Source organism: Monodelphis domestica, chromosome 8 (assembly GCF_027887165.1).
Source record: "Monodelphis domestica isolate mMonDom1 chromosome 8, mMonDom1.pri, whole genome shotgun sequence".
In the NCBI taxonomy this organism is placed as follows: Eukaryota; Metazoa; Chordata; class Mammalia; order Didelphimorphia; family Didelphidae; genus Monodelphis; species Monodelphis domestica.
Window position 1 is genome coordinate 22346265 of NC_077234.1, and position 27740 is coordinate 22374004.

Here is a 27740-nt window from a genome sequence, read left to right on the forward strand (position 1 = left end):
AAATCAGTTGTCAATTTGTGCTGCACTGGTTTTGGAGTCCAAAGCCCTGGGTTCAATTCCCATCCCTACTGCTGTTTATTTGAATAGCATTGAGCAAATAATTCTCCATCTCTGGGTCTCAATTTCCTCATCTATTCAATGAGGGTTTTGGATTGGATTTTCTAGTTCTGAATTCTATTTGGAGAAATTAAATGGAATTCAAATGTTTCAGATGTAAGAAAATAAGCCTGAGAAGATTAGGCAAAACCACGTACATTATAAGTTACTCCAATCAATAAGAACTAATTGCAAACCAAGATGTTAATGTAAAAATAACAACCACCACTGAACAATTAAACTAACTTTTATTTTTCAAAAAACAATATATCTGTATTCAGGTCTGGGTCCTCTTCAATACATGCCCTTATTTTTGACAAATACAAAAATCTTTCCCTTGAGCACAAAACCTTTTACTTTCAAGAACTCTCCCAAATAAGTAATTTCTTCATGACATGTCCTCATTGTCCAGATAGTGTTCAAACGCTATTTACTTCTCTCCTTCCGTGCCATCAACACTAGTGCATGTCCATAAAGGAAAAAAAATGGTACAAAGCTTGCTCTTTGGCATTCACATTTGAAGCAACAATATAATTAGAAGCTCATTTCCAAGATAAACATTCCAAGATGATTTAATAAATCTCTTTGCTGCTCTGCAAAGGAGCCACTCACTCTATTTAAGCCTTTAGTTGGAGCTATAGACTTCTTGCTGTGAGAATATTATTTCCAGTCTATTTATCAGCTCAACCTCTTATAGCCCAACACATGCTTTTCTTGCTCTACTGAGTGATAGCATAACAAGAAAGCAATTTGCTTCTTAAAAATTAAATTAAAAATTTTATTTATTTTATATCATGCAAGGCAAGACAACTTTGGAAGACATGATAGCGGAACTGGCTTTAATCAGATTTAGTCTCTTGCACTCACAGTTCTTTGAATGACAATAATTCCTTGATTCTGGAAAACCAACACTGTTGATTTGAAACCACCACAACACTAGTGATGACCATGCTTTGGGAGAAAAGATTACATGGGCCATTTTCTGCAAAGGTAAACCTTAAACCCTTCTTGTATATTTGAGGGCAAACATCAGAAGAAATGGGCAGCCTTCCAGCAGACTGATGCCTTGAAGGGTTCCTGTAATTTGTTTCACATCTCTCACACATCATCAAACAATTGGAAAGACATATCCTGCAGCATTCCTTACAGAAATACCATTTACCCTTCTACCGTGGGTGCCCAAATACCCTTCCTTCCTCTGCTCTTTCTAAGTACCTGTCACTGTTACTTACCAGACATTTTTAGATAAGAAATTGTTCTGATAGAAAATAGACTTAATGCCATGGATCTGAGGAGCAGAAAGTTCTACTTTTTCTTATGAGAAAATACAGACTGTGAAAAGTATTTTTCTTAGAGACAAACTGCATTGTAGATAATTGGTGCATATTGCGAACAATGAGTAATTTTTTCAAACTGAGAAAGTGTACAGTAGTGCATAGATAAGAGTCCATTTTTCAGGTCAGATGTTTCAGGAGGATGCAACGTTCACAGAAATCAGAAATGCCTAAGCAACAACATCATTATGTAATAGAACTTCGCAGAGTGCGGAGGCCCTTCCTATTGGTATTGAGCAATTTCAGTTAGAGACTTAAGCAGTACTTTGGTCTCCAAATATTTCTGAGAAGAACTCCCATGCCAGGCGGATGTGAATGGGGATAAAGACATAGGCTGTGTACACGACCATTCCCAAGATGGTGAGAAAAATGGTGTTGAACATGGATCGCTCCCAGGGCTCCAGGACAGCACAGCAGCTAATGATAGTGTATTGGTAATACAGCCAGGCAAAGTAATCCTTCATGTACCGGAGATTCATCATGTTGGCCAGCGACAGTCAATTGGACCTGGGTACAAAAGGACATAGCTTAGAAGAGTTATAAGTTGGACAGTCAAAACATGAGTTTTCCAGATTGCCAGGCTAGATGTGATCAAATTAACATCCTCATTCAATGTTCCATGATATTTTCTCCTTCCTTCCTTCCTTCCTTCCTTCCTTCCTTCCTTCCTTCCTTCCTTCCTTCCTTCCTTCCTTCCTTCCTTCCTTCCTTCCTTCCTTCCTTCCTTCCTTCCTTCCTTCCTTCCTTCCTTCCTTCCTTCCTTCCTTCCTTCCTTCCTTCCTTCCTTCCTTCCTTCCTCCTTCCTCCCTTCCTCCCTCCCTCCCTCCCTTCCTCCTTCCCTCCCTTCCTCCTTCCTCCCTTCCTCCCTCCCTCCTTTTCCTTCCTTCCTTCCTTCCTTCCTTCCTTCCTTCCTTCCTTCCTTCCTTCCTTCCTTCCTTCCTTCCTTCCTTCCTTCCTTCCTTCCTTCCTTCCTTCCTTCCTTCCTTCCTTCCTTCCTTCCTTCCTTCCCCTTATCTTCTATTTTAGAATCAATACATATTGATTCTAAGGCAGAAGAGTGGTGTAAGAACTAGGAAATGAAGATTAAGTGAGTTGCCCAGTATCACACAGCTAGGGAATGTCTGAGGTCACATTTGACCCCAGGACCTCCTGTTTCTGGAGCAGGTTCTCTATCCACTGAGTCACCTAGTTGCCCTTCCTTTGGTCCTTTCAAGTGAGAGATTATGGTAGGTGGTATAATTCTGATAGGCAATACGTTGTATTGGAATTCCTTGGTTTATATTTTTTCAAAACTTACCTTCTATCTTAGAATCAATATTTTGTATTGGTTCCAAGGCAGAAGAGTGGTAAGGACCAGGCAAGGAGAGTTTAGTGACTTGACCAGGATCACACAGCCAGGAAGTGTCTGAGGCCAGATTTGAACCTATTACCTCCTGTGTTCAGAGCTGACTCTCTATCTACTGTGTCACCAAGTTGCCCTTCCTCTGGTCCTTTCAAGATGAGAGATTATGGTAGGTGGCATAATTCTGACAGGGAATACATTGTATTGGAGGTCCTTGTTTTGTATTCGGGATAGGAATATGAGAGAAGAAGAGGAGAGAGGCTGAAAATAATGACTAAATAATGAAGTCCATTATTAATAATATTTATAAAATGTTAAGGCTCATAATGAATTATGTTAGAAACAAAGGCTTACTTGATGTTTAAAAAACAAACAAAACAAACAAACCAACAACTGTAGAGAAAGGGGAAAACGAACTTTTCTGTTTTTCAGCAGAGGAAATCCTAGTAGAAGATTCATGTGCTATGAATGGAGTCTAGTAGGAAAAACCCTGGACTGAGCTCATTACAAAACATTTAAGAGCAACATAAAGTGAGATGACTTTGGCCTTTCAAAAGGTCAACATTGACACTATTTCCAAACATGAAAGAATGTCTCATCTTTTAGAAAATTCAAGTAATCAATTATCAACCAATCAATTAACCAACAAACACTTACTATATACCAGACTCCAACCTCTGTATCCCTGAGGATACAAAGATTGGAATAATTCCTGCTCTACCTGTATGGTGTCATTGATAAAGCCCTGGACCTGGAGTCAGGAAGAAGAGTTCAAATACAGCCTCAGACATTTACTGGATTGTGTGACCCTGGCAGTCCTGGCAGGGGATATGAGCAACACAAAGACAGAGGGATGAGAGCTGTAAGAGGGATATAAAAGATATACCAGTATATCTGTCCTATCTTTTGGTATATATTTTTTTTAAGAGAATATCAAGTTTAATTCCCTTATTTTACAGGTGAGAAAATTGAGACCCACAGAGTTATTACTTGGTCTAGGGTTGCATAGCTTGAAGGTATCAAAGGCAGGATTTGAACCCAAGTCTTTCTGACTCCAGGTCTATCCATAGTCTTTCTGTGGAGAAGGAGGAACACCAGGAAGGAGGGGCTGGCATGGCAACATCCTTTGTCAGGATTCCTTCTCCTTCCCCCTTTCAAACTGGCGCCATGGAGGGAAGCTTTCAGCCTCTACTTTAGCACTGCAGGGGAGAGGAGGAGGGTTTTGGGGTCCTATTGTTCAGGGGCTTGTTTTTCTTTGGATATGATTCAGGGCAGGAAGTCAGAAGGAGGGAATAAAGGAGGGAGAAATGTTCCTGATAACACCATCCATGAGTCACCAAGTGGAGAAGAGTCCAGAGTTGGGAAAAGGACTAGATTCTGCCCAGACAGCTCAGGCTTCAATCAGGCTTGGGTTGGGGCTTGGAGCTTCTTGGCTCCCTTTTCTTCTTTCTCCACAGCAGCACAACCGAACACTTCTGTTGTGAGATGAGCATCATAAGGAATTTTGTGGGGCAGAAGTTTCCCTTTTGCAATGTTACAAAGGGCTAAGCTGTTATGTCAGGCAAAGAGAAAGGAAATCCTCCAAAAGGGGGACTCTCTTAGCCATGGATTCTGCTCTCCTCAACAGACAGGTAAAGATAGAAAATTGTCTCAGTTTGGTTTTTAGGAATCCTGACGGTCTGCAGCTATAACGAGGAATTAGATCAGTAGCTATTGAGGCTGGGGTCCTCTTCTGACAACACAAAACCCTCCGACAATCATTCTGTTTTCATAGGCTTCAGATATGCCATATTAAGAAACGTAGAGATGGCAATAGTCGCCTGCCTGCAGTACAGAGCTGTTCTATTATCTAAGGAGAGATGCCCTATCTGTTCTTCTATAGCAGCTTTCTTTGGAGAGCCTGAAATGGAATACTTGGAGAGGTAACTAAGGTGGGGTGGTGAGACTTTGAACCATGGGGCTGAATTTCGAATGCATTGAATTTAGAAAGCACTGAATTTAGAGGGCACTAATGGCACCTTTGGTAACATGTTAAAGTATAGCATAAAAGGATCCCTTAGTAGCATAAAGAAAGAGTTTGTTGTTCAGTTGTGACCCTCTGGATCATACTATCCATGGGGTTTTCTTGGCAAAGATACTGGAGTAACTTTCCATTTCTTTTTCCAGTGTATTAAACCAGACTGTAGTTAAAAGACTTATCTGGGCCATACAACTAGTAAGTGCCTGCGGTCAGATTTGAACTTAATTCTACCAGGCTCCAGACCCAGTGTTCTTTCAATTGAACCACCTACTTCCCTCTAACACAAACAAATCACACAGCTAGTGAGTGTCCAAATCTGGATTTGAACTCAGGTCTTCCTGACTCTAGGCTCAGTACTCTATCCCATTGGGTCACCCAACTCCCTCCAAAAAAACCAGAAGTTAAATGACTTGCCCAAAGTCACACACCTAATAAGTATCTGAGGTCAGATTTGAACTTGACTATTCCTGACTCCTGGCTTAGTGTCCTATTCATTATGCCATTTATCTTAGAATTTAACATCGAGGTCCAAGGACATTGGAATGACCATATTTAATTATTCCAGAAGCAAAGAATCTCAGATTTGGAAGGAGCCTCCAGAGACATGTCCTCCAAACACTATGGAAGAGTGAGAAGCTTGCCTACATTGTCACTGACAAGTGGCTACTTAGCCTCGACTAGAAGACCTCTGGAGATGGGAAATTCTCTTCTTCCCAAGGCATCCTATTCCATTTGCATATGGTTCTAATTATCAGGAAAATCTCCTTTGTGGATCTGAAATTTGGCTCCCTATACTGCATAGCTAGCATGATTGGTTATCCTTCTGGTCTTTGGATAAGCTTAATCCTTTTAAATATTATTATTATTGGACTAGATCTGTGATTGTATCAGTATGAGAACTTGTGATAGGGAAACTGCCCCTAACTAATGCTGCCACTTAGACTTGTAAGCAGATGCCTAGAGGACCAAGAGGTTATAACTTGCTCAGCCTCATATAGCCAGATGGTAGCAGGACGGAAACCCGGGTCTTCTTGACTCCAAGATTGGCTCCCTACATTCTGTGCCCTAAAGTCTTCTCTATACTTTCAGTATTGAAAAATAGTGTTCATTCTTCCCTGATGTCTTTTATCCTCCTGATCACTGCATGGGAAAATTTCTAGTCCCAACCATATCCTAGACATCCGAGCAATATGAATAATCATCTTTTCTCTCTAGATCTCAGTTCTCTCATCTGTAAAATGGAATTTGAGTAAATAATCTCTAATTATGGTTTTTTTCCAGCACTGAAGTATGTGACTATGATTGGAGAGAGACAGTGTAGTGTAATAAATAGAGTTCTGGGCTTGTATTCAAGAAGACTCGGGTTTGAGTCACATTTTGGATATTTACTAGCTGAGTGACTCAGGGAAAATGGCCCCATGTTCCATTGCTGTAAGGAATTGGACATGATGACATCTAACCTATCTCCCAACTTGAAATTCTTGGGCTGAGGAATATTTTCTGAACATGCCGTATCCCACCAACTCCCATCCTTAGCATTAGTCCCTAATACTGTACTCTGTATGGGCTCTGACTGGGGCAGATTCTGTGGGACAACTACCTCCTTCATTCTAGACCCTAGAGTTCTATTAATGGCGGTCCCTACTGGTTTTCCCCTTTATGGCTTCCACATCAGATTCTTAACAATCATTTATTTTGATGTCTACCTGATCTCCCAGTTTTTTTTTCCATTTGTCTCTTTTACCTCCCATATTTTATATTTGATGTTTTGAACCCAAGTGTAAGCTGTACATCATTCTTTTCTTCTTTTGGTAGAGATAATCTTTTATTTTATGAGTACTTTTCAAATTAGGGGAATATAAGACAGATTTCTTAATTTTTTTTGACTTTCATTATTCTTACTGAAATTAATCTTGTTAGATTCTGATTATGTTCCATTAAAATCCTTTGGGATCCTAATTTCATTCATTCATTCATTCATTCATTCATTCATTCATTCATTCATTCATTCTTTCTTTCTTTCTTTAATCCTAACTATTAAATGCGTTTCTGAGCACAAGGGTCTCTGGGGAGCCCTGGGGAAATAAAGGCAATAGAAAGCAGTCCTTAACATCAAGAAGACTTCAATTTGACTAGGAATATTTCATAAGAATTAATTAATCAATCAACTAACCATCATTTGAGGATATGGAGGAGGAAAGAAAATAGAACTCAAAGAGACAACTTAAAAATTTAGAGCTTAGCAGAATAATGTCAGTGGCCAACCAGCTATCCAAAAAAAAAAGATGCAGGTATGAAATACTTTTAAATTTAATTTTCATTATTAACATTTTCTCCATAATTGTTTAAGTCTAGGTAATCAGAGAAGATTTGTAGACTTTGACAATTTCTGAGGTATAAATATTCACACTGAAATTTTAATAATCAGACTTTCTAGCATGAATAGGTTCTAGCCTTCCCTTGCATAGAAAAGTTTAAGATGCTTCTGAGGCTTAAGGGATAAGAATACTAATTTCTTGTTCTCTGTTCTCTAAGCCACCTAACTGCCTCCTATATATTTTCCATCTGAGCATCAACGAGTGAGGAGAGCAAGAATTTGAAACCAGTGAAATCCAGTGAGCTTTCCACAATAGCACTGAAGGATGGGACCTACATTAAAGGGAATAATACCTGACATTTAGAGTTAGCTATGTGACCCTGGGCAAGTCACTTAACACTGTTTACCTCAGTTGCCTTATCTGTAAAACGAGCTTGAGAAGGAAATGACAAACCACTCGGTATCTCAGCTGTTTGATCCTGGTCAGATCACTTAAACTTATTGGCCTCAGTTTCCTCATCTGTAAAATGAGCTAGATAAGGAAATGGAAAACCCGTATCTTTACCAAGAAATCTCCAAATGGGGTCATGAAGAGTAAGACATGACTGAGGAACAACTGAACAAGCTATACATACCATCTTTTTTGCCCAGCAAACCTTGTAACTAGGGACTCCATTTTACATATAAGGGAACTGTTACTCAGGCAGCCTCTATGACATGTCCAGGATCACACAGCTAGTGGGTGTTAGAGGCAGGGCTAATCTTCTGCTCTTCCTAATCCTGAGCTCTATACCCAAGCCATTATGCTCTCTTGCCTCTTAAAAAGAAGGCTCTCAATTTGGAACTATTTGGAACTTTGATCCATCCATCACTAGGTCTATATTCCAAAGAGATAATAAAGAGAAAATGATGTGTTTGTTCAAAAATATGTATTGCAGCTCTTGTTGCAGAAAAGAATTGGAAATTGAGGGGTTGTCCATCAGTTGGGGAAAATCTGGGGTATATGATAGTTATGGGATACTATTGAGCTAGAAGAAGTGACAAGCAGGAGTATTTCAGAAAAATCTGGAGAGACTTACATGAACTGATGCAAAGTGAAATAAGCAAAATTAGGAAAATGTTTTTGTACACAGCAACAGCAATATTTCTTGATGAACAAGTGAACGACCTAGTTATTCTCAGCAATGCAGTGATTCAAGATAATCCCAGAAACTCATGATGAAAAATGCCACCTGCCCTTTGGGAGTCTGAATGCTGACGGAAACAATCTAGATGTCATTTTCTTTCTTCTTTTTTTTTTATTTGAGATCTGTTCCACAAAATGACTAACATGGGAAAATGTTTTACCTGATTACACATGTCAAATCTTTATCAGATTGCCTTCTGTCTTGGGGAGGGGGGCTAGCGAGGGCGTAAGAGAGAGAGAGGGTCAGAAGAAGGGAGAGAATTTGAAACTTAAAACTTCAAAAGATGTTAAAAATTTGTTTTAGATGCAATAGGGAAAAACAAACTATTATTTTCAAAAAGGCTCCCATTGGAACTTATCTCCCCAATTGGGCTGTGTGGACCAGATTTAATATATTTAATTTGTAACACAGAAGGCTGATTTGTGTTTTCTTGTTTTATCCTCTGACCCACTTTCCCCTCTGTCTTTGTGTTTAGTGATTTGGAAGCAGCCTCTTAGACCTATGTATTTTTATCGCATCCAGAAGGAATGGTAAGGGACCATTCAATTGAGTTGCACTGTTGGCTTTTTTTGGCTTCCTGGTAGATTTATTTGTTTTTTTTTTTAATATATGTATTTAAACAATAAAATAACAAAATTACCCAAAAGAAAAGAAAGAGAACTGGTTTTGGGTGCCTAATTTATTCCTTCATTTTAATGTCCTTTTGGCTTATCCAGTCAGGTTGTTTTGAGAAACAATAGCTTGGCATAACAGACTTGCAGGACAGATATTTGCCTGTGCGAATTTAGTCAGCCCTTCAGTGCCAAGGGTGAGTGGGTTGTCTCTCTCTGGTATGCAGTTACTGGTCCAGAAAAAATTATTATGGACACAGGCTCCAAAACAAATAATAAACCAAATGGAAAAATTCTTCAGTTGGCCACCATGAGAGTGACTGTCCTGGAGGGAGGGGTACTTGAGTCAGATTTTAATGTAGGAATGCAACAGGTGAAAAACCAAGTGGGAGGTCATTCTAGGGGTGGGTAGGAAGAGGGGAAGAGATGGAGAGAGAGAGAGAGAGACAGAGAGAGACAGAGAGACAGAGAGAGAGAGAGAGAGAGAGAGACAGAGACAGAGATATAGAGAGAATGTGAAAGACAGAGACAGAGAGACAGATCAAAATAGAGAGAAAGGGAAAAGGGAGTATCAGAGAGAGAAGAGACCATGAGAAAGACACAAGAGATAAGAGAGATAAACAGAACATAGAGAGCATTCATCCCTTTGGGTGAGGCACCATGATGCAGTGGAAGGTAATCTGGACTTGGTGAAGACACCCTGAATTTAAACTCTGACTTAGCTTTAATGGAGATGATAGTACAAATGAAGAAATGGAGATTGGGAAAGTGGTGTATTAGGTGGTTGTTCTTTATGGATTATGGTAATGCAATTTACTCTTTCACAGTAGGTGACTTATCCAAAGTCATGCTGCCAGTTTAATCTAGAGCTATGCATATAGATGGCTCCTGAGTACAAGGTCAATGTTTTTCTACCACATCATCATCATGCTTCCCTTTCTCCATCAATCTTTATTCCTCCAAAGACTATTCATCTTTCCAGGTCAAGCCCCTCCCATATCACACAATTTACTTTTTCATGTCAGCCATCATTCTTTTCTCTTTCTTCTGAATTCCCAAAAGACTTTTTCTTTGTGCCACCCACAGCTAGCACTGAATTATGCCTGCTTGTATTAAAAGAAATTCTTGGAGGGGGGCAGGTAGAGGGTGGCTCAGCAATAGCCTGCCAGATCTGGAGATGTGAGGAATTGAATTCAAATCTGGCCTCAGACACTCCCTAGCTGTGTGACCCTGGGTAAGTCACTTAACCCCCATTGCCTAGCTCTTACCACTCTGATGCTTTGGAACTGATACTTAGTATTGATTCTGAGACGGAAGGTAAAAATCTGACTTGAGAATCCACACACAAAAGAGTTCATATACAAAGTAAAAAACAGAAAAGAGGATTTTTCTGTAAAAACATGAATTTATTATGAATAATTAAAAAATCATAAATTTGATGTTTGTAAAGTCAAAGCTGTCCTGCTTGTCCAGGTTTCTCTTGGAACTTCTGTACCTTTTAGTGGATTTTAAAGGTGCTTTCGTGCTCTTTTATTTGTTTCCCTCTTTAATTTTTTTGGTCATTCGTAGCTTGGATTTCTTCCTTTGAAAACTGCCTGTTGATCGTCTTTGACCATTTTTCTATTAGGAAATGGTTGTCATTATCCAATATTTGTATTAATTTCTCATTTGTCTTGGCTATCATACCTTTGGCAGCTAGGTGGCACAGTAGACATAATGCAGGACCTGGAGACAGGAAGACTCATCTATCTTTCTGAGTCCAATTTGACCTCAGACATGTAATAGTTGTGTGACCCTGGGCAAGTCACTTACCCCAGTTTGCCTCAGTTTCCTCATCTGTAAAATGAGCTGGAGAAGAAAATGGCACACCATTCCAGGATCCTTGCCAAGAAAACCCCAAATGGGCTCAGACACGATTGAAAATGACTTACCAACAACCATAATCATGCCCTCATCAGAAAAACTTGCTTCAATGCTTTTTCTCCCCATTTACCTGTTTCCTATATCATTTTCACAGCATTGATTTAGTTTGTACTGCCTTGCATTTTGATTTAAATATTTTACGGGACTCCATACCTAGGCAGCAAGATTCTTGAGGGCAGGCAGGCTCACTGTTATCATTCTTCTTTGGTATTGTCCACAGTGCCTATAGGAGGCAGTGTTGCCTAGCGCATAGAGTCTTGGACTTGAAGTTTGGAAAATGTGACAGGAATGTCATCTCAAACTAGGTGATGCAGTTGCTAGGTTTCAAGGATGTGGAGTCAGGAAACATGAGTTCGAATCCCATCTCAGATCTGACAAGCCCCTTAAACTCTTGGTGTCTCAGTTTTCTTATCTGTAAAATGGGGATAAGGGCATATATCCCACAGAGTTGTGAGAATCAATGAGTCAACATATTTAAAGCTTTTGTAAGGCACCTTATAAATTCTAGCTATAAGAAAAATAATGATAATTATTATTATTGATCGTTATATGACACCAGGTAAGTCACTTAGCTTCTCTGAGAACTGATTTCTTCCTTTATAAAATGGGGATATTAAATAGCACCCACTTCACAGGGCTTTTGTAAGCATCATGTAAGATGACATGGCTGAACACCTTAATCCACTTTATAATAAGAGCTAATACTTATCTATTGCTTTGAGGTTTGCACAACTCTTTATAGATATTCTCTCATTTGGCATTGATTGGCATAGATTCTAGTATCATCTCTATTTTGCAAATGTGGAAACTGAGGCAGAGAGAGGTATATTGACTACTCAGGTAACATGGATAAGAAGTATTTGATGGAGGAAAATGGGAATAACATTGATAATAGTAATAGTAATAATTAAATCCTTTATCAGCTCCTCAGCAAATTCTTAGTAGATGGGTAAAAGAATAGGTCTGGTTATTAATAATTTAAAAGTTCCTTTTGATCCTCAGAAGTATTCTTCAGATGCCTAACATTTCTGATAATAAGGTAAGGGAGAGATTCCTGAATTTGGAGTCAGAGGATCTTGATTTAACCCCTTCTCTAATATTCTAATGCCTGGGTGACCTTGGACAATTCATTTTACTCCTCTAGGTCTCAGTTTTATTTTTATTTTATTTTTTTCCCATCTGTAACACTAGGGGACTGTATTTGATAAGCTCCACCTCTAACACTCTCCCAACACGTTATGAGAACAAACTTCCATCTTTGTACAAAGAGAGTCCCCGGGCTCCTTCCAGGACATACATTCTGAAGACAAAGGCTTGTTCTTTCCCCTGGTCCCCTCTTAGTATGTGCTGTGTGGATAATGGAATGCTTACTGAAAGATACATGACTTTTATTATCAAGGGCAACTCAGGGGAAGATGCCATTCCATTTAAATAAATGATGAAGGGATGCCGAAAGAGAAGCCTCTAGGAGTCAGTTAATCTATAAATAAGACAAGAGTCCCTGCTCTGTGGCTCAGGTATCGTCCTCCCTCCTTCCTTCCCCGTCTCTGCTTCCTCCAGACTTCTTTTTCTAGGAATTGCCATTATATCAAATTTCTTCTGCCTCCTTCCCCAGTAGCTAGCATGATATTGAATATGTAGAGAAACTCAATAAGGGCTTTTATCGACATTTGAAGAAGAGAAGCTCAAACTCGTTGAGGTGGCTACTTGCATTTTGAAGGGTTGGGCAGAAGATGTTGAACAAATCTGTTGAGAGAGCTTCAAGTCGATATCCAGAAAGGTCTCAGGACTCATAATTAAACGGGTGGTTTGTGAATACTGAGACAAGGAGGCCTTATTACTAGATGTCTAAGAATGAGTCATTTTAGACAAACTTGACTTCCTTTTGTTGCTAGAAAGATTGAGGGAATGTCACGGACTCTTATGTCTTTGTTTCTCTCTTTTCCTATGGGCAACTGGAGAAGGGTTGACTAGATGATAAATACCCAGTTGGGCTTATAACTGGATGGACAATTGTACCAGAGAATGCTGGTTACTTTCATTTGGAAGGAAAACCACTATTGATGTTCTCCAAGACTCTGTGCTTGGTCCTGTTCAATATCCAGCCTCTTTAATGATTTCTTTAATAACTCAGAAGAAGACAGACAAGGGATTGGTATTAAATTTACAGATTCCAAGTTGGGACTGAGAGCTAATATGTTGAATCACAGAACTAAGATTAAAAAAGATCTTAACTGGCTACAATAATGGGGACAACAAGGTGAAAATTTTTTCAGGGATAAATGTCAAATTCTGCAGCCTGGCTTAAAAAATCAATTGCAGAATCATAGGCTTAATTAATAGCTGCTGTTCACAAGGGGAAAAAAAGACACAGGACCTTTAGTTTACTCTCTTAGGATTGCCAGAAATGCATTAATGAAATAATGAATGAAAAGAACGAAATAATCTAGAATTAGGAAAATGATAGTTCAATGGTTAGTCTACCCTGTTTGAATCACATTTCTCTCCTAGTATGATACTTCCTATCCCATGCTCGGCAATCTAGCCCAGCAAACCTTCTCTCTGTTCCTCAAAAACAACTCTCCATCATCCCTTGGCATTGATTGCCTCTAGAGGCATCTAGGTGTTGCAATAGAAGGTGCTGGGTCTGGACTCAGGAAGATGAGTTCAAATTCAGTCTCAGACACTTACTTGTCACTTAATTTGTCTCCCTCAGTCTCTTCAGCTGTAAAATGGGGATGAACTCCATCTGCCCAGAGTTGTTGCTTCTAACAAATAATATATTTGTAAAGTGTCTGGAACATAGTAGGTGCTTAATCAAAGCTTGGTTCTTTCCTTGCTGACCCATGGCTGGAATATTAGCTTACTTCTCCTCCACCTCAAAGAATCCCTCTTTTTCCTTGTAGGTATACACGGCTCAAGGATCAGCTTCTAGAGGAAGATTTCCTTGATACCTCCAAAGGCTAGTGTTCTCCCTATCAGGTGTAGGTACAACAAAAGTTTCAGCTAACTACTTCGGTATTGAATTCTATTTATTTTCTTTATGTTTATTCATACTATATTTACACATGTATTTCTTGTCTGGGCAGTTAGGTGGTGAAGTGGATACAATACCTGGCCTGGAGGCAGGAAATCTGAGTTCAAAAAATGGCCTCAGGCACTTCCCAGCTGTGTGACCCTGGGCAAGTCACTTAACCCCCATGACCTAGCCTTTACCACTCTTCTGCCTTGGAACCAATACACAGTATTGATTCTAAGATGGAAGGGAAGGGTTAAAAAAAAAGAAGGTAGCAAGAAATTTAAGAAGATCAGGGCAAACCAAGCTACTTAAAATAGTTCAAGAGAGTGACCATGTTTATTCTGGGGAAGGGAAGGCTGATGGGAAACAAGGTTATTTATATCTGATATTTAAATAGCCATCATATTCGAGGAGGATTGGCTTTATGGTATGTCATTCCTAATTAAGACCAAAGGTTGGAGGCACTATAGAGGTGGATTTCAAATCAATGCAAGATGGATTTTATATTAGACATGCCCGAAATGGACTAGACTCTCCTCTGAGGCAATGAGTTCCCCATCAATGGGAATATTCAAGTAGAGTCTGGAAGGCTAACTGAGAAGGGAGATATTTTCTCTATTGGGGAGGCAGTTGGATCAGATAAAGTCCAAGATTCTATGATAAATAAATTCCCATAGACTTACGAAGATTAATGTGCTTGGCAAAGTCATTTTAAAAGACAAAGCACCACAGGGGTAGCAAATACCTTTATTTTTATTTATTATTTTTTTCCAAATGAATGCTTTTATTCATTACAAAAAAGGTCCACATAGTCTTATACCTTATATTTTAAATATAAATAAATGGTGTCATTTTATTAAAGGCTACTTCAGCATCCATATAATCATGTGGTTTTCAATATATTATTCTAATAGTATATGACTTTAATCCTAATTCTCAGAGAAGGTGAAAGGAATTCTGAGCTGGGCTGGGCTCAGGTGATTGGCTATCGGCACCAAATTTGGTATCAGAATGGTGAGTCCTCAGGAGCAAGGAGGACTATCAGGTTGACTAAAGAGAGTTGAAATGGCCAAACTCAGGGCATGGGGATCTATAGTGGGACTGGACCTGTGATCAGCCCCCAAACTTTGTTGGGCTCGATGGGGAGTCTTAGTGCTTTTTTCCCAGTGTTATTTAATTTCCCCTCCAATTGCATGTAGAAACAATTTTTTTTTTAAACCCTTACCTTCCATCTTGGAGTCAATACTGTGTATTGGCTCCAAGGCAGAAGAGTGGTAAGGGCTAGGCAATGGGGGTCAAGTGACTTGCCCAGGGTCACACAGCTAGGAAGTGGCTGAAGCCAGATTTGAACCTAGGACCTCCTGTCTCTAGGACTGGTTCTCAATCCACTGAGCTACCCAGCTGCCCCCTAGAAACAATTTTTTAACGCTCATTTCCTCACATTTGGAGTGTGCTATCATGCAATACATATTTCCATATTTGGAAAGACCCACTCTCAAAACCAATATAAACTCCCAGCATTGATTTGGTAACTTGTGTTTGAAGAGATCTTTCTAGAAGAATCTGCAAGCCGTATGAAATGAGGAGATCAGAGTAGGAAAAATTCAGTCTAACAAAGTTTAGTAGGTCAGGAGTGTTTATCTTGGCCTGAGTGTTCTCATTGATATTTATCTCTTTAGCAAAAGAACACCAGGAACAGATATCTTCATCCTACATTACAATCTGAATTTTCTACCAGTCCATACCTGAACCAAACGAGCCCGTTTGATTTTATTTTCTTTGTTTAGAGTTTTAGTCAATAAAACATTTTCTTAAGATAATGGGTACCAACTGCCCATCTATATTCAAAGCAGTCTTACTTTTTTTAGGGTTATATACTTATTGATTTCAAAAGATTTTTTTTTTACCCAATTACATGTAAAATTTTTTTAGACTTTTTTTTTTGAAAATTTGAGTTCCAAATTCCCTCTCTCCCTCTTTTCCCCCTTTTCTGATACGCAAGCAATTTGATATAGGTTATACATGTGCAGTTATGCAAATATGTTTCCATATTAGTCATGTGATAAAAGAAAACAGAGACCAAAAACAAACAAACAAGAAAAAATTAAGTTTAAAAAATTGCCTTAGGGACAGCTAAGTGGCCCAGTGGATAGAAAGGTAGAGATGGATGGTCCAGGGTTTAAATAGAGTCTCAGACTTCCTGACTGTGTGACCTTGGGCAAGTCACTTAACCCCCACTGCCTATTCCTTCACCACTTTTGCCTTGGAATTAGTACTTTAGTATTGACTCTAAGCCAGAAGAAAAGAGTTTTTAAAAATATGCTTTGCATTGGCATTCAGACTCCATCAGTTCTTTCTCTGGAGGTGGATAGCATTTTCCGTCGAAAGTCCTTTGAGACAGGCTTGGATCATTGTATTGCTGAGAATAGCTACTCAGCCATTCACAAATCCTACAGCAGCAGTGCTGTTACTGAGTAATGTTTTTCTGTTTCTGCTCATTTCACTTTGTATCAATTCACAGAAGTCTTTCCAGGTTTTTCCAAGAGCATCCTGCTTGTCGTTTCTTATAGCACAATAGTCTGCCACAGTCACAATTGGTTCAGCCATTCCTGAACTGATGGGCATCCCCCCAATTTCTAGTTCTTTGGCATGACAAGAAGTATAAATATTTCATACATATAGATCTTCTTTCCTTTTCTTTGATCTCTTTGGGATACAAACTTAGTAGTGGGTTTACTTGTACACAGTTTTATAGCCTTTGGGGCATAGTTCCTAATTGTTCTCTAGAATGATCAGACCAGATTCCAACTCTACCAACAATGCATTAATATTCCAGTTTTTTTCTACATTCCCTCTAACATCTGTCATTTTCCTCTCCTGCCATATTAGCCAATCTGATAGGTGTGTGGTAGTACCTCATAGTGATTTTGATTTCCAGTTATCTAATCAATAGTGATAAAGAACATTTTTCATGTCTATAGATAGTTCTGTTTACTTTGTCTGAAAACTACCTGTTCATATCCTTTGACCATTTATCAATTGGGGAATGACTTGCATTTTTATACATTTGACTCAGTTCTTTATGTATTTGAGAAATGAGGTCATTATCAGAGAAACTTGCTATAAATTTTTTTCACATTTATGTCTACTGTGTATTTCCTTCCATCCTATTTTCCCCCTTTTGGTCCTATTCTTTTCTCCTTTCACCTTCATTCTGACATCGTTGGGGGAAATAGAAGTATCAAAGTAGGTACAGAAATATTTTCTGAACAAAAATTCTGTAAGAACTCTAAGCAATATGGGTTTCCTATTCTTAGAAACAAGTAATGGAGCTAAAATCCCTGGTAGCTAGACATTTCAAATACGATTAAAAAAAGCACCAGCATTTAGTCCCATTTCAACCTTTGTCAGTTTCCTCATCTATAAAATGGGTATAATAATAGCATCTTTTTCACAGAGTTGTTGAAAAGATAAATTATAATAATATTTTTAAAGCTCTTTGCCAACATTAGAATTATTTAGAGCTGTGTCAATACTAGATATTAAATATATATGAACTGGTAAGTGTTTATGAAGTGTTAACCATATGCCAGACATGTTAAGCTCTGGGGATTCGAAGCAAGGCAGAAAGAGTCCCTGGAGTTAAGGAACTCTCATTCTAATGGGGAAAACAATACGTAAACCATGGAAGATATGTACAGAGTGGATGCAAGGTTAGTTTGGAGAGGAAGGAGGGGAAAAAGCCCTCCAGAAGAAGGTAGAATTTGAGCTGAGTCTTGAAGGAAGTCATAAAAGTTAATGTGAGGAGGAAGAGGAGCAGCATTTTGGAAATGGGAGATAACCAGTTTGAAAGTTTTTTAGATCGGAGATGGAAAATCAAATCATCTTCAAGGAATAAATAGGCCAAAACAATTGGGTCACTGAGTGTGCAGAAGGAGGGAGAGATGTCTAAGTACCTGGAAATGTAGAAAGGGGCCAGAGTGGGAAGGATTTTAAGAGAACTGTATAATTGATCCTGGAGGTCATAGGGAGCCACTGGAGTTTATTCAGAATGGGGGAAATGACACAACCATCTCTTCTACCTTTCCTCCAGATGCTTAGCAAATATTTTAGTGCAATATTTTTATTTGGTAATTATTCCTTCTCCAGTTTTCTAATTTTCATTTTAAACCAATGTCTAGAAAATGGGAATTGTTGTAATAACTGAGAATTGTCCTCTACATAGTAGATCAGAGTTATTTCCCTTTATAGTAAATAGGTCCAAAACAATGGTATTCTTTTTTTTTTGGCTGTTCATACCAAAAGAAGAAAGAAATCTCAGAAGGTCAGTGTGTATAGGGATGTTAGAGTATACTTTGCTAGCAGGTAGATGATTATCTCAGGTTAAGGATGGTTCAAATAGAAAATAATTCTTAGTTTTATAAGGATTGCAATTGATATCTTTAAAAATAATATTATGATGCATAAAGCAAAGATATCAAAGAAAGGCTAAGAATGCTATAGATACATTTACCAGGACATCTAAAATGTGATTTCTCACATTTTAGTGCAATTTTAGTGCAATTCCTGGTGTATATGGTAGTTACTGAAATGTTGGTTTTTTTGGTGTGGCATTGTCCCTTCTGGGAGTTCTTGCAGACTCTCAGAATCATGTTTTAACTGCATAAAACAAAATACAAAAGATTATAAAAGAGGCCAATTATATTGAACTCTAGTTTTAAGGACGACTAGTTCATAGACTCCGGTTTAAGAAGCCCTAATCTGAAAGGAAGAGTAGTGGTCAGCTCTTTGGCTACAGCTCAGAATGGAGCCAAGTTTAGTTCCTAGGAATTTGTCTAATGTTCCCATCTTGGTGCGTGCGTGTGTGTGTGTGTGTGTGTGTGTGTGTGTGTGTGTGTGTGTGTGTATACAGCACCAGTTCAGAAATGAAAAATATTCCCCACTAACCAGATGATGGACCTACTGTGGTCAGCAGATAAATAAATTGACCTACCCCTCCCCCCCCTTCCTGCTCACTGACTGGTTTTGGAGATGATTTTGGGATTGTGTCACTAGACAGATGATTGACTCGTGGTCCGACTGTATGAATTATAACTGTTGGCACTGTGCTGTAATTTCAATTGAAGACATTTAAAAGAGAAATAACTGGAATCCCTGAGTGTGCAACTGCAGTCCTTATGACAAATGGTTCTTTTTTCTTGAGTGTTGGCCACTAGTCTGAGAGTCAAGACTTATGGGGATTGTGAATCACAGAGTCGCATTTGGGTTAAGAAGTCAACTTTATGGGAAAATCTGGGGAAGGTGGGGTTCCCATATATTCATGTGAAAAAGATCCAGGGGTATTAGTGGATAGCAAGTTCCAAATGAATCAACAGGGTGGCACGCCATTTTAGGCTGCAGGTGAGAGAGGGAAAGTGAGCAGAAGAAGGAAGGTCATGCATAGCTTTCCTTGGTCCTGGACAAGGCAGATTTGGAGTATGGTGCTCATTTCTGGGCACCATCTTTTAGGTGGGTGATAGATAAGCTGTGATGGGTCCCGAAGGATGGACCAACTAGGATAGTGTCTACAAATAGTTTAAATAGTCATATTATTAGAAGACATATCTTTCCACAAAGCTAGAACCCATGACCATGTTTTACCTAACTGTGACTTTAAATAGTGTACCCAAATGTTAGATGTTACTATCAGTGTTCGGACTTTTCCTACGCGAGGTGAATAACTACATGGTTGGACAAGAGTTCTTGGCTTATTCTCTATGAGAAATGGAGAAGGAAGGGGGGACTAAATTAGTTGGCGTCTGGTCATTGACATTTCTCATTCCTCCCAGAAACTCTCCTTTTGACCTATGAACAAGCCACTTTACCCTCTGCCATTTCCAGCTATACAAACAGAGATCATTCAAGTGTCGAAAGATTATGTGTTGGCGTTTTAAATTAAAGGTCATGTTGATATTATCAGCTTTTCAAAGAGCTGCGGAGAATAACTCTGCATGCTGACAGATACAGACAAGACTCACTTTGTCTTCTCCCTTCCACTTGGTTTGTTTTCTCTTTATTTGTATATATTTAATCAGGATCTATTGGATACAAGGCATTGGGTAAGACCAAATGGGAACAATTTAGGGCAAAGAGGTGTGTGTGTGTGTGTTTGGAAGGAGGACAGGCAGAATTTACCAGAATGATGAGAAGTAGTGATTGTGGAGAGAAGGAGAAATGGTAGGTCACAAGATGGCCCTGAAGTCCAATCATGGTTCTACAACATCCTACTGGTGTGACTTTGATGGAGCCCCTTAATCTTTCCTGACTTCAGCTTTCATCATCCATAAAACCAGGGGCTTAGTTGGGATGATCAACAAAGGCGAGACAAATCTATCTAAATCCCACGATCCTAATTTTTCTTGCTGCCAGTCTTTTGCTAGACCTTTCGAATTCTTTATTCAGTATTTGAGTTCCATTCATTCTTGAATTTTCTTCTTAACTCTGCTGAGCTAGATTTTGACCTGGGCTTAGAGCTGCTAACTCTGAATCAGATGAGACTGAATTATAACTGAATTAATTATTAGTTTGATCTGAATTATATGAGATTTTAAACGTTTTTCTTTTGCTTTTTATACTCCCACTGCTTAACGCAGAGCCTGGCACACAGTAGGTGCTTAATAAATAAATATTTATTTATTTATTGAATGATTTGGCATTGTCATCTTCTTTTTACTTTTCTCTTTTTTAAACCCTTACCTTCTGTCTTGGAATCAATACTGTGTATTGGCTCCAAGGCAGAAGAGTGGTAAGGGCTAGGCAATGGGGGTCAAGTGACTTGCCCAGGGTCACACAGCTGGGAAGTGTCTGAGGGCAGATTTGAACCTAGGACCTCCCATCTCTAGACCTGGCTCTTAATCCACTGAGCTATCCAGCTGCCTCCTTCTTTTTACTTTTCTAACTCAGAGTACAAATGATTTTCTAGGGTGGGCATCTGGGAATCTGGAGCCTGGCATTCTATAACAGGATTTCCACTGATGGCATTTCTATGGCACCAGGCTATGCGTCAGGCTTTATACTCAGTGCTTTTACAAATAGTATGTCACTCAGTCATTTGAGCTTCACAACAACACTAGGAGGTTGGTGTTACTTTAAAGTTGAGGAAACTGAGGCAGGCAGCTTAAGTGACTTGCCCAAGGTCATGTAGCTAGTGTCTGAAGTGGGACTTGAATTCACTTTTTCCCAACTCTGGACCCAGAACTCTCTACTGTGTCACCTCGTGAAGTGACCACTGAGTTCTACAATAAACCTGTGAGGCAGGTACTCTATATTCAATAATCTGCATTTTCAAGATCAGGCCTAGAAAGATTAAATGGCTTATGCTTGATGTCACAGCTGTTAAGCTATCAAAGTTGAGATACAAATCTAGTTAACATTGAGGGCACCATCGCCCTTATGCCAAGCTGCCTTTCACTACAACGCTTCAAAATGTCCCAAGGCATAATCTATCCGAGGATGATTTAAGATATTTGACTGAGGATTGATGGGAGCTGCTCCTCACCCTTTTCCTGGTCCCCCCCCCGCCCCCCCGGGCTTCCTTTTCCCTTTCTTTCCATCCCCTTTAGAGATGGACAGTCACTACTCCTTAGTTCCAGGTGTCAGTATCCTTTAGATTTCAAAGAAGCTCTGATTTCTTACCACTATGTGTTCTCTGTCTGCTCCACACTGGCTCTAACCTCTCCCATACTTGGGAGCTAGTTTCCCGAGCTCTCTGGCCAAAATAAATTCCTCCACTATTGGTCAACCTTTGGTGACATGCCTCTTTGGATTTTTTCCAGCCTCTTTCTGGGCCTTTGAAGTCTTTCTAGTCTGGTAGGACCTGCTTTTAGTTTATTCTCCACTAGCAAAGCCTTTGATATCCCACTCTCATTCTACAAAAATATTTCAGAATATGATTTAATGGCGGGTGGACATATGTGAATATGTGTTTGTTGGTGTATATATTTGGTCCAAGCCTGTGATTTCATTGGTCTAGAGGGCTTTAGGTGCTGATAGTATGGACTATCTTTCAACTGATGCTAACTGGCAACTCTGAAGTTAACAGATTTATCCATGGACACACAACTGGACACATATGCCTGAATTCAAATATATCAGGCCTCTGTTTTATTTACTTATTTGTTTAAAAAGTTTCTTTTCTTTTATTTTAGGTAATATATGTTTACATGCAGAATGTGCCTGAAGCAGGTCCTGATCCCAAATTTTTCTGATTCCAAGACAAGGCTGGCTTTTTAGCCACTGTGATTACTCTGCTTTTGTCTCTGTCTCTCTTCTCATCCTCGTCATCCTCCCCCCTCTTCTCTCCCTTCTCTCTCCCCCTTCTTCCCTCTTTCTCTCTACCTTTCTTCCCTTTCTCTCCCACTCTCTTTTCTCTTCTTTGCCTTTTCTCATCTTTCTTCCCCCTCTCTCTTTCTTTTCCTCTCCCCTTCTCTCTCTTCTCCCTTTCCCTTTCTTTCTTCCCTTTCTCTCTCCCTCTCTTTTCTCCTTTCTTTCTTTCCCCTTATATTTCACCCATTTCCCTTCTCCCTTCTTTTTCTCCCCCTCACGGTCTCTGTTTCTGTATGCCTTTGATTGTGCCTGTCTTTCTTGCCTCTGTTTCTGTCTGTCTCTTTTTGTGGGTTCATCTCTTTATAGAATCATCTACTACAGTCAGAGGTTCATAGTAGTTAGAACTGGAAGGGATCTTAAATGTCATCTAATCTAATACTTCATTTTACAGAGCTGGGAACTGAGGCCTAGAAAAGTCACAGGAATTTCCTACAGTCTTCTGGGCTACAAATGGCAGGACCAAGCTTTTCCCTGAGGTCCTTGGACTCTAAAGCCAACACTCTACTGATGACTCATCATGGTGTAGAGTAGAACTGGGATTTGAAGGCTTTGTCAATGGCAGATTCTAATAAGGTGGAAAGATTTGTGACAGACCTAGGGATGGATGACTGACTCTGTGTGTGTGTGTGTATTCAAGGACCAACTTCACTCATTCTGGAGTGTTTGTGGATAGAAGGAGAACAACATTGGAAGACCAGAGGGGCTGATATTTGCACCAGTGGAGAGTGCGCTATACTGACAATCTAATGGAACCTTCCTCAAAGAATTGACTTGTTCAGTGGTGCCATTCTTAACTCTTGTGACCCCACAGATGAAAGCACACTGATACTCGCCATGGGGATTTCTTGGCAAAGATATTAGAGTGGTTTCCTATTTCCTTTTCTAGTGGATTGAGGCAACAGAGGTTAAATGACTTAAAAAAGGTTAAAATGACTCACAGAGATAGGAAGTGTCTGAGGCTACATTTGAACTCAGGTCTTGCTGAGTTCTCCAGATCCAGCACTCTATTCATAGAGATACCTCAGAAGGTACAGATGGGCCCATATGAATATTTGTCAGTGTATATTTATATATATCTGTACCTATGATTCTCCAGATATTATGGATCTACTAGACACTGAGAAAGGTTACTCTCTCACTGTATCTCCAGATATGACAGAGTTAATTTTCAACATTACCAGTATTCCAAAGAATGAAAAAAGGCGATGAAAACTGATCTTTAGGCAGCTAAGGGCACCCTCTGACATTCTGTCCCCTGTGGCTGCCTCCTCTCTCTGGCTTTTTGCCTCTTCTGCATTCTTTTTTCTATTCTTGTCCATTAGAAAGCATCTCAGGGAGACTGAGTCAGGTAGGATAGAGATCCCTAAGGATCCCAGGATTATTTCCTTTTTGGCCCTATTGGTGAAAGTTTTCTTAAAAAAACAAACCGTTTGGAAATCTTGCCTATGCAAATCACCTTGCACCTAGACCTATGCAAATCAGACCCAGGTGTGATCACAAGTACTTTCCTGGCAAAGCTTCCCTGTTTTAAATGTAGGTCTTGGTGTGGCTTAAGGAAAAGTCTCAGAAAAATTACCCATGTGGTAGATTAAATCTTGCCATTCATGAGCACCAAGTTACAAATTCTATGCTTGCTTGGCACCAACTGCCAACTAGACTGTCTTCCTCTCTGCCTTGGCATGCGTGTCCTCACTTTTTCAGGGCTAACATAGGGGCAGGGACTTGACCTGTAGTTTCATCGGAACAGGCGCTCCTTTTCTTCCTCTGAGAGATTCCCTCTGCCAGCACATGTTGGCATTTTCTCTTCCAGGCCTAGCGCATGGAGAAGTGGTGTCTCAAAGCTGGTATGTGTCAAAGGCATGACCTGACTTGCATTTTGCTGGTTTTCTCTACCCTATGCCCCAAGGCTCTCCAATGATCAAATATTTAATATTAATATATGGGCCCATAAGGTACGGAGAACACTGAAGGAGAGAATTGCAAAATTGTTTGCAAATAGAATCAGTCCAACTTAGCAAAGATTTTCCTTGTAAGACAAGGGCAAAGCATCCTAGATTTGGAGCTGGAATGGAAGGTACATTTGGTGTTAGAGAGTCCCTCTCAATTTACGGACAGGAGAATTGAGGTTCAGAGGGGATGGATATCTCACAGGTAGCAAAGAGCAGAGCCAAGTTTTGAACCTGGTTCCTATTCCAGATCAGGTTTCTCTGACACTGAGATAATTATAAATAAGAATAACACTTGACCCATTTTTTATGGTGTCCAGTGAGGAACATTAAAAAAAACAACAGCAGCAACCAGGCACTAGTTGTGAACTTCTTAAATTCTGCTTCTGATTCCTCATCTACAAAAATGGGAAAACTGGACAGTACGGCCCCTTCTGGTTCTAACTATAATCTTATTAGCAGGACTGAGCTGGGAACGACTCACTCTGAGAGTTCAAAGGACTGAGAGTCTTTGGGAGGCCACATGAAGGAAGTGACTTTTGAGGGGGCCCTGGAGTATATAATACTAAGACCACCGGTAGAGGTTCAATTCCTATTGACTTCCAGTTGGAGCTGGCAGTCAAATCCTGGAAGTATCAGCCCCATTTTCTTCATTGACACTTGTTCCAGCCTTCAATTCGATAAGCCATTCTTATTTTGTTGCTGCTGAAGAGTTCTGTAATGGTGCTTGGGTTACTCTAGAGGCTGTGACTTTTATTCCAAAGCTCATGGAATTTTTTTTTGGTAGACATAGGGATTTCACCATAGAGTATATGCTTCTCCATGCATCTCCAAATCCTAAAAACCTTATTGCAGAGAATCATGGGAACAATGCAGCTGCTGAGCCCAAATGAAACAAACCTCTTCAATCTGTAGGTCTGTCTAGAATGCTCCTTAGAAAAGAAGGATCTTCTAGATTCCTCTCTTCTGTGTAATTCAAACAATAAAGAAAGCTACTCATCAGGAAAACACTGGGTCTGAACCACTCTCTTTTAACTACAGGAAGATATGCCTGTGGGGACGGGGGGGTGAACCTTTCTGATCCTTCAGCTTTTTAAAAGCTCCCTCGAAAGTTCCTTCTTGCTCTTTTGACAGACTGTGTTTAGGGACTCAACTTGTGTATGGGCAGCCCGTGGGAACTGCTTTAGTATCAGCTCAAGGGAGATGCTCAAATCACCTGCCATTAGGAACCAGAAAGGCCTTTGTTAAGTTCACAATCAATTTCTGCCAAGGTAGAGACACCCAGACACTCCTGAACAGGCATCTTGGGACAAGGATCTTGCTGATCATCTTGAGGAAACAGAAAATGTGGCCTGTCTTTGAACTTTTTGTTTTGCATTTCCTATACCCAACACAGGCAGAGTAATCCTGGGACTCAGTGCCTGATACAAGTTGCCTTATGATAAAGGGAGAAAAGAAAGGATAGGGAAGTAGGTATGAGCAGGAGGGTTTGAGTGACCTTTCCTTAATGGGCCAATAATTGTAAACGGACTCCAAGTAGACAGGCAGTCAAAGGACCCTCCTAGAAATTTTCTCTTCTCTTGGGACAAAGTGCCAATCACTTCAGAGTATAAAGTTTGGTTTCTCTCTGGGAAATAGCCAAGTTTTCTGAAATAATAAGAAACAGAAAAGACAGCCTGTTCTTTTCTTCCCTTGAGACCAAAGTTTAGTCAAATAGAACAAATTGGGTGAAAGTAGTTTAAAGCCCAGCTTGGTCTATGCATTTCCTTGCAAAGTATAGAATTCCATCCTGGGAAACTAAGGCATGGTCTAAGGGAAAAAAGGGGGGGGGGGTAAAACAATAGAAGTAAAAGCTTACCTCTTGGTCCCAGTGGATGACCCTGTGGATTGATGAGCAGTGTGGACACTGGCTTTCTGCTGCTGGGAGTTACCACGGGATTTATCAGCCCGAGGTGTATCTTCTGCCCCACCCTCTGTAACTGTTGTAAAAACTCCCGTCCTGCCAGGCTGATTCTAGTGATTAATTATTGACAAAAGGAAAACACTCCCCCGCCAACTTGTGTCCAACTGAACTACCCTGAACCATTGCAGGACTCCTCTGAGATGCTGCTGCTGTCTTTGCTAGATTCCCTCCCACCCCCACCCCCCTCCCTCCTTTATGGTCCTAACTTCCTACAAGCTGACAGTCATTGACTCTCTCTCTCTCTCAATCTCTCTCTCTCTCTCTCTCTCTCTCTCTCTCTCTCTCTCTCTCTCTCTCTCTCTCTCTCTTCTCTCTCTCTGTCTGTCTCTGTGTCTGTCTCCCGCCCCCCTCTCCCCCTCCCCTATGCAGTCATTATGCTAGTCATCCGAAGAATGTAGCTAAACAACTTTAAAATATTGGTATTCCTTAAGCTACTTCTCTGCCCCTCTGGGAGCCAACCTTCTCCCCGGTAGCGCATCTGGGGGCACAGCCTGCCTCTGAGAGCGCCCTGAGCCTAGCGAGGCTACAGAGCACTCCTGTCACCTCAGAGCCGCTGCAGTAACATCCAAAGTAAAAACAAGGATGGGGAGGGAGAAATCGACATTCCCCTCCCCCACCTTCCCAAGCCCTCTGGTAGGGAGTAGGGGGAAACGCTAAAATAGGGCATTGCCTTTAAGCGGCTATGGTAGAAATGGAGAGGAATGGAGCGGGAATGCACCACCTCGGGCTCGGAGTCCAGTGTAAAACTGCAGGGGAGATGTTGATGCTTCCTCCCATCCATCTATCCGCAGACTTCTGCAAAGGGGAGGGGAGGAAGGAGGGGGGGGGGACCACGCAGGGCACATTACAGCAAGATTGCAGGCAGCAGATAGCCAGGCATGAGGCTGTGGGGCAAGGCGAAGCTTGCGGAGCCGGGTAGCTCCAGTCAGGAGGGTCCCGGCTTGGATTCCTTTCGGAAGGAAGTGAAGCCCCTGCCGGAGAATGCAAAGAAAGCTTGTCATGTGGCCGGGCTCCTCTCTTTCAAGATGTATGCCCTGGCTTGGGCGGGCGAGAGGACCCAGGCTTACAAGGGTCCTGGGTGCTCAGCGCAGACTCACAGGTGGGGGGCGGCGAGAACAAGCTGCCGTGGAGCCCTGCGAGGGTGGTTGTTTGTGCAGGGACGGCTGCCCGGAGACGCTTCAGCGTCCAAGTGCAGAGGCTTGCTGCCAGCCCTCGTTGCTGCGGATCGTGACTCGGGCCCCCAGACTCTCCAGTGAATTTCCCTCCAGGGGAGATGGGGGCGCGGGGCTCGGGTTCCCAGAACACACAGGGTTGGGGGCGGGGATGGGGAGGAACCAACCTCTGCATTGGGAGTGCCGCGCGCTGCCTCGTCCCCGCGCCTGGCGCAGCGCCTGGCCCCCATGGGCTTGGAGACGCAGAGCCCCAAGACTCCCCACCTGCGCTCTCTGGCCGCTGCCAGCTCTTGACGCACCGCATCCCGGGGCAGCGGGCCAGGATGCCAGCGGAGGCAGGGAGTGAGGGCGGGGGGAGGGAGGATGTGAGCCACAGTTCATGCTGGCAGCCGGGCACGGGCCGCCTAGCTAGCTTCGGGAGTCCAGGGCACTTGGCTGCTTGTGTC

The 27740-nt window shown here is 40.9% G+C and overlaps 1 protein-coding gene across 3 annotated transcripts; it reads right to left on the reverse strand.

Moving 5' to 3' along the window:
• Positions 1 to 325: 325 nt before the first annotated feature.
• SPTSSB (serine palmitoyltransferase small subunit B) lies at positions 326 to 27740 on the reverse strand. Of its 3 annotated transcripts, XR_008914158.1 has the most exons (3): positions 27462 to 27740; positions 26018 to 27093; positions 326 to 1937 (listed from the first exon to the last, which is right to left on the reverse strand). XR_008914158.1 is itself a non-coding variant. In XM_007502273.3 (2 exons), exon 2 carries the CDS (start codon positions 1910 to 1912, stop codon positions 1685 to 1687), a length of 228 nt encoding a protein of 75 aa, XP_007502335.1. In that variant the 5' UTR covers positions 1913 to 1937; positions 26018 to 26299; the 3' UTR covers positions 326 to 1684. The 3 variants fall into 3 exon arrangements, 2 of the variants coding, with proteins under 2 accessions (XP_007502335.1, XP_056664011.1); XM_007502273.3 differs by lacking the exon at positions 27462 to 27740 and having other exon boundaries at positions 26018 to 26299; XM_056808033.1 differs by lacking the exons at positions 26018 to 27093; positions 27462 to 27740 and adding an exon at positions 10984 to 18375.